General features: G+C 34.1%; 1 protein-coding gene across 3 annotated transcripts in view; it reads left to right on the top strand.

The window, feature by feature from the left end:
* The first annotated feature begins 224 nt into the window (after positions 1-224).
* LOC106466158 (DNA primase large subunit-like) overlaps positions 225-7,895 on the top strand; it is a 27,337-nt gene continuing 19,666 nt past the window's right edge. Inside the window, exons 1-3 of one of the 3 annotated variants that reach the window (XM_013926400.2) lie at positions 225-873; positions 3,819-4,037; positions 5,378-5,634. In XM_013926400.2, the coding sequence (XP_013781854.2) occupies positions 3,823-4,037; positions 5,378-5,634 (472 nt within the window). In that variant the 5' untranslated portion in view covers positions 225-873; positions 3,819-3,822. The other 2 variants (XM_022394123.1, XM_022394122.1) reach the window with 2 other exon arrangements.

Genomic DNA, 7,895 nt, shown 5'->3' with positions numbered 1-7,895 from the left:
TATAAATGGAACCCTGTTAGCCTGTTGCAGTGACATGATTGTCGTTGTTTGTTATTTAGCACAAAGCTACACAAAGGGCTGTCAGTGCTCTGCCCACCACGGGTATCGAAACTCGGTTTCTAGTGGTGGAAATTCGCAGACATACCACTGTGCCACTGGGGGGCCAGTGAGATGATTAGTGGGATTTGATGTTCTTATACTTTACCTCCAGTGTTACCAAGTGCGCTTATAATAAGTTGAATTGTGCCTTTTTTTAAGTCACTTTAATTGTTTTAGATTCCCGGCTTGTGGTACTTTGTATTTGTTTTATACTGAGGTCGCTTATTTGGGCTTTTTCGTAATAGCTTACTTCAACTACACTGAGACATTAAAATATTTTTAGCAGTGGTTTCGGTGATTGACTGGGTCAATGAATAGCCTACACATTATTACAGTTTTAAAATCATCCTATCCTTTCTCCTGTTCAATTAAAAAACACACCCATAATCGTGAACTTTTTGGTCCACCACTTGACGCATTTTGAGGGTAAGCCAAAAAAGAGCAATTTTGAAAGTCAATGCTGCTTGTTTTTGAACGGCAGTGCCGTTTATTTTTCTCGCGAAGATTGGGAACACTGGTTTTCCGCCGTTTACGTTGAATATTAGGCCTAGGCTGAGTTGGCGTGTCGCAACGCTTAATGGTTTGACCACATGACATTTATAAATTATAATCACACGTTACAGTTACAACTTGCAGTACAATTTACACCATGTTGAAAATTATAGATACAAAAATTTGGAACATATTTAACATTTAGTCTTTAGCTAAAATTAATACTTATAGTTATGTATGTCAAGTTCTGTTACTTCGTTAACATTTGAACTAAGCCTAAAGGTAAGCAGATTTGGGTTGTACTGTTTTTTACAAGTGTTAGTGTTACAACAATGGTTCTCAAATTTTTTCGTCAGCAGACAAATTCGGCGGGGCAAAAGACCTCTTGAACCACCTACCAGTCATACCCCACCTGCTTTCGCTTGCCACCGCAAAAAACAACAACAAACAAATTCATCAGAATTAATGGGAAAAGGCGCTGCTTTTGACGTGACTTGCATTTTGGAGCAGCCTCCGAACCACCTGTCACTTTAAAGACCTTCTCAGACCACCACTGTTCAGCGCACCACGCTTTGAAAACCACTGTGTTAGAATTTAGAAAAAAGAATTAAAACAGTTGATACTGATAGGAGATCATTCACAAGTAACTTATACTAAGTAAAAGAAGAAAAGATATAAGCGTATATAATTATATTCTCTAAATCTGTAAATAGGTATTTTTATATATGTGGAAACTGTCAATAAATTCCGGGAAAAAGTGTAACTAAAATTTTTTTCAGTTCATTATCAGAAACTGAAGTTAAAGCCTAAACTAAAGCCAAGTAAGCCAAACACTTGCATTAGTTTAGTATAATATTCCTATTTACAAAAAACAATAATTTAACATACTACTGTCCTCTACTAATCTCCTCATTACTTGTGAAAATGTCACAAACTACAGCATATAAAACAGTGTGTTTGATCTCAACTTTAACTTAAGCCAGGTGTGGTCTGGTTTGTATTTCATTTCAGTGTTTTTAACCATTTCTTCTAGTATAGTTTTATTTATAACAACCTAAAATTAAAATCAAAAATGTATTCTATAGTATAATTATTGTGATGAGAGATATTTTAAAGAAAGCAGTAAATCATTAGGACTGTAAAATTTCATGAATTTGTAAAAAACAATATTTCATCAGTTAACTTTATCGTAGGGATCTAACCCTGTATTTTCTGACAGTAAGCAAGTAAAGACCCTTTTGAGTGAAACAGTTATCAAAATTCCAGTTTATTTTAAAAACAGTATCCAAATACTGGTCATAGAGGGTTCTTTGTGACCCCTGTTATGTTTTCCATTACCAAGGAATAACAAGGCACAATGTATCCCATCTACTATATCCTATTTTTTAGTGTTAACACACCTCAAACTGAATGTAGAAACTTCTTTTCTTATAACCAGTAGAAACCTTTCAGTATTTCCAACAACCAATGCACAGAATAGCAGTTAAAACTATTAACATCAGGGCCAGATTAATGAACTAAGCTAAAGCTGGCCCTCCCCAGAGAATTAGCAAAACCTTTTCCATTAGTCTGTGGCAATGATTGCTATTCATATTTCATAATTTCTATTTTCTGAATCTGGGAATAAAGCAGTTTCATGTTATTGTCTGCAAATAGATCACATATAAAGTTGTTCTTTTAAAAAACAAATATATTATATATGAGTAAGTATTTTTTGCTCTTGCTGTTTTTATTTGTCTAATTTGTGATGTTTAACAAGCAAGTACTCTTTCTACATTTATAATTTAAATATATATAGGGCCCCCACCCACTAAATCCAATTACAGTCCTTCACAATAGGCACAACATAATCACCTCAGATTTTTTCATCTGCCTACCTTATTTGGTACTCATTTTGAAACTGGGTTAAGCATTCACCTCCAGAAAACACCATCATTAAGATTCTAGTTCTAGCACACAGTCATGTGGATGATGTATAGTTTGTACATCCTTCCCCCTCATGCTACACATAAGAATGGGAAGTACACTGCAAAAAAATAAAGTCATGATTATGTAGAATTTTAAACATTGTACTCTTTCATGGTACCCATGTTGAGGGGAAGCTTACCAGAAAAAAGCCTTACAGATGGTGCTCATTCATATCTGACCACAATGGATGTAATAAAGTTAATGTGAGTTTATTCATTGTGATAACAATGTGTGGCATATTTTCATAATTCTGGGAAGTGAATGCTTTTTTTTTTACCTGACAGCACTTTCAGCTGACCTTGATTGTTTTTAAATATTGTATTTTTGAATGATGCATGGTGAGTCACAAAGCATTGTGACTATTTCATGTACCAAGTGTCCAAACTTACAACATTCTCTAACCTCTGTAACTCCTGGAATTCGTGTGTTTATCATGCACCTATTTTAACACCACTTATTTCTTATTCTGGTATATTTCTCTTTTTATACCTATCATTATTCTGCTAAGCAAGCATGTTTCTGTATTCCTACCTGTAAATAATCTCTTTTTTTGGTATATTTCTGATCTTATACCTACGATTAATCTTCTGATCAGATGTTTATGTTTTTATACCTACCACTAATCTCCAAATCTTTTACATTTCTGTATCATTGATCTCCTAATCAGGCATGTTTCTGTACTCATACCTACCACTAATCTCCTAATCAGGTGTGTTTCTGTACTTGTACCTATTACTAATCTCCTAATCTATTATATTTGATTATATGCCTATTATTAATTCCATAATCAGGCGTGTTTCTTTACTTATACCTATCACTAATCTCCTAATCAGGCATGTTTCTTTACTTATACCTATCACTAATCTCCTAATCAGGCATGTTTCTGTACTTATACCTTCCACTAATCTCCTAATCAGGTATTTTTAGATAGTTATGCCTACTGAATTCCTTTGCAAAACTTGCTGGGAGGATCACATCACATATTCATTAGACATTCAAATACTTTTAATGGAACATCGTATATTTTTCTAATGAATACATTATTTCACCAATGTGCTACCAAAGCTTCCTCTGCTGTTTTCAGTGTAAAAACAACATTGCTTGTACTTGGACAGTTAGCACATATTCTGTTTTCAGTGTAAAAACAACATTGCTTGTACTTGGACAGTTAGCACAGCTTTTGTTTATTCATTTGTATATTTTTTATAATTTGAGTCAGTTTTGTGCAATAGGAAGTTATATTTCTTTTTTAACTTTAGGAAAATGACATTTTATATCAAACCACCTCGTGGTTCTATACCTCTGGAGCAATTTCAAGAGCTTGGTAGAAAGAGACTACAGTTTTTACAGAAGTTAGTTTCCACTGGTGGAAGTTTTGATCGCATAAAGTCGTTAGTTGAAGAAGCCAGTGTTGTTGAGGATTCGGACTGTTTTATAGATGGAACGATGAAAGACAGGATATCCCATTTTGTGTTACGGTGAGTAGATAATTTGTAAGGTCAAGGAACTAGGGTTTGTATTCAACCTCGTCAAGAAAAACTTTGTTAGCGTTGAAAAGAAGTGATTTTTGATTTAAGTTATTAAAGTTTGCTGATGACATTAAACTCATTAATATTTCTAACTGAATTGAGATATTACAGATTTACCTGGATCATTTCATAAGTTGGACGAATATTTGTTAGGTGACTTTTAATTATATTAAGTGTAAGAACCACCCAACAGCATGACTGAAGAAAGTTGTTCTGGTAGTTGTGAATAAGTCACTCAAGCCAGTGAAACATGCTTGGTTGCTAGAGTAGAGCTAATAAAATATTAGGGTGTATTTATAATCTCCATACCAGTATTTATGAGTACCTTTTTTATCACAGTAGAAAAGCTTATTTGATTGAAGTATAATGGCAGGAGTGAACCAGTCATCCTATATTATTTGTCCCTGGACACCAGTGGGGGCCTAGGTGGCTCACCTATCCTCGGTCAAATTCAGTTTTTCTCAGCATTTCACAGTCACATGCCTGTTTTGTTGTCTATGTGTTATATTAGCTAGATAAATATGAAGAAGGTGGAAAAATTTACCAGTGTACAGACTTTAAATTTGCAAAGGGTTTAGGTTGGAGTTTCTTCCAAAAACAGAGGTCTGGTTTAGGACAGAAATTAAACATTTAGTTGATATGTCTATACTATAAAAAACAACAGAAAGTATTTTGTTAACTTGAATAGTTTAAAACATTGATAGAGTTTGCCCAAATGAAGATCTGTATCAGAATGACACTGGTTTCTAAAATGTCATGCACACAGATTGTATAGTTTGCTTGTTAAAGAATAGGCAATAAGTAATTTCATTTAATCACACACTATGTAGAGATCGTTACCTTCCATATGATGTCAAGCTATGGAAAGAGATTGAAATCTTGTGGTTAGTGGTTAAATAAAACATAAGAAAAGACTACTTGAAAAAGTATTCAGTCCAAACTAAAATAACCTTTCACTTCCATAAAATCACCAAAAACATATTATTGGGGAAAAAAGTCTCTAAGTTTGTGTAAACTGTTAAACACAACCCACTTAGAACACTGGCTTGAAGTAAAATGAGTAATCAAGATTCGGCATTGAGAAATGTTTTTTAAGATTACTGAGAGGACTCTTTGCTACAATTACAATTCTGTTACCAATAAGCATGCAGAAATATAATTGTGTTTGTAAACATGACCAGTGCTGATATAGCCTCACAGTTTTTCAAAAAGCTAGAGTAGGATCTTTAAGTGAGTGTTGATCACATTATTTTGAGTTTATTAATTAATTAATTAATTTATTACTATAGATTAGCAAGTGTAAACAACAGAGCGATGCACTCATTTTTGATCCAAGCAGAAAGTCTGCTGTTCAGTTTCCGAGTTAGCTGTCACACTTTGGATGAGAAACAACGTATGCTGCAAGACTTGTATCGGCATACCACTACTACCTTATCAGAAAGGTTCCTGACGTCTGACCTAAATAATGTATTAGCTACAATTAGATCTGTCCTGAAGCAGTATAGGAAAGAAAGGCATAAAAATCTGTTGGATCTAGTTTTTCAAGGTAAGAAATTGTTGTTTATGTTAAATAAACTGGTAAAGTTTAAACCTTGATTCACTGAACTGTTTGTACAGCAATAATTTTCCTTTTATTCATGTTACTTGCGTTTAACTAAATTGTTACGACAGCAAAAATCACGTGACGCTGATGAGTTTCTCGAATTATCGAGGAAGTTCGAGTATGATCGAGATGCCTTTTTGTTAGTATATAAGCCTGGCAGAGAAAAGCCAGGGGATGAAAAAGCTCACAGTAGCTACGGTGAGTTTCAGGTAATTTACGATTGTTTCGAGCTGGTGTGTGTTTTGCACTCGTAGAGAGCAAAGATAACGAGATTGTGAATTGCTGTGGTTTATAGCATGTATTATAAAAGTTGTCAAGTTTAAAGTGATGAGAAATGTACTGACTGTGCATTAAAAGTTTGTATCGAGGAAGAATAAACTGGTTTAATCAAGAAAGGGCTTGTATCACTGAAGTTCCTCGGAAAGAATTTTACCGGAAATTAACAAACAAGCAGATACGTAACAAAATACTGAAATTATAAATATGACTCTATTCTAAATAAAACTTACAAATGTTGAGAATAAATTTTTAACACCCATTGTGCCTTAAAGATTCTCAACTTTTCTTCACAGTAAAAAAGCAGCAGGTTGCTGGCCTCTGACCTCGGGTGTCCCATCCACTATAGTAAACTTCAAAACAAAGATAAAACACTCACAGCCAGCCCTTATCATCCAGTCTTTATCAAGTCTTCCTTTAAAACTCTCTTAAATTAACTGCATCCACCACATCTAAAGTCCAACCACCTTGTTAGCTGTCTTAGCTAAAGGTGACTCCTTCCCTGCCATAATTTATACTTGTACCCTTTAGACCTATAATTCTTACTATTAAATACAAAAACTGAAATGATTCGTCAACACTCAATTCTCTTAACAATCTTAAACACCTCGATCTGATCTCCTCCAACTCTTATTTTTTTTCAAGAAAAACAAGTTCAGAGATCTTAACCTATCCTTGTATGACAAACTTTCAATCCCAGGCACTACAGCAACTGTCCTATAAACCCTTTCCAACAATTCAATGTCCTTTCTAAGGTAAGGAGCCCAATACTGAAAATAATACTCCAAATGTGGCCTAAGTTATGATCTATACAATAATATTATAACTCCTTTAGATTTGTATTCCACATTTTTGTAGGGTAATGTTTAATTTTTGTGACCTTGCCAATATGTTTCACAAACACCTGTCATTCAGTATTGATCAAAACTGATGTTTAATATTATGTATCATAAAGTTATGTTGACACAAATTTAAAGTCTTTTTAAATTAATATTACTTGAAAGTTTATGATATTGAAGGTACCTATATGTGTGTGTGACATAAAATTCTAAGGCCAATGGTATGGGGTAAGGGTTATGATATTTTTTTAAACACATTGACTATCAAGGACAGAACTTTTATATTCAGAGAAATGTGAGCTTTGTATTTGATGTACTGAGAAAATAACAGTTGAGAAAACTAGGAATCCCGTCTACCTGTAATATACATTTTGTGCCATCTGGAAAGAGGCAGTTTTGTTAGAAATGTCAATCAGTGTGTAGTGTAGAACATAGACTGTTGAATATGGTGGCATGTGACTTATACTTCTGGTAATGGACAGTTTTGTTAGAAATGTCAATCAGTGTGTAGTGTAGAACATAGACTGTTGAATATGGTGGCATGTGACTTATACTTGTGGTAATGGACAGTTTGTTAGAAATGTCAGTCAGTGTGTAGTGTAAGAACATAGACTGTTGAATATGGTGGCATGTGATTTATACTTGTGGTAATGGACAGTTTTGTTAGAAATGTCAATCAGTGTGTAGTGTAGAACATAGACTGTTAAATATGGTGGCATGTGACTTGTACTTGTGGTAATGGACAGTTTGTTAGAAATGTCAATCAGTGTGTAGTGTAAGAACATAGACTGTTGAATATGGTGGCATGTGACTTATACTTGTGGTAATGGACAGTTTGTTAGAAATGTCAATCAGTGTGCAGTGTAGAACATAGACTGTTGAATATGGTGGCATGTGACTTATACTTGTGGTAATGGACAGTTTTGTTAGAAATGTTAATCAGTGTGCAGTGTAGAACATAGACTGTTGAATATGGTGGCATGTGACTTATACTTGTGGTAATGGACAGTTTGTTAGAAATGTCAGTGTGTAGTGTAAGAACATAGACTGTTGAATATGGTGGCATGTGACTTATACTTGTGGTAATGG

Source organism: Limulus polyphemus, unplaced genomic scaffold (genome assembly GCF_000517525.1).
Source record: "Limulus polyphemus unplaced genomic scaffold, Limulus_polyphemus-2.1.2 Scaffold2171, whole genome shotgun sequence".
Taxonomy (NCBI): Eukaryota; Metazoa; Arthropoda; class Merostomata; order Xiphosura; family Limulidae; genus Limulus; species Limulus polyphemus.
This window is presented reverse-complemented; position numbering and strand designations above follow the sequence as displayed.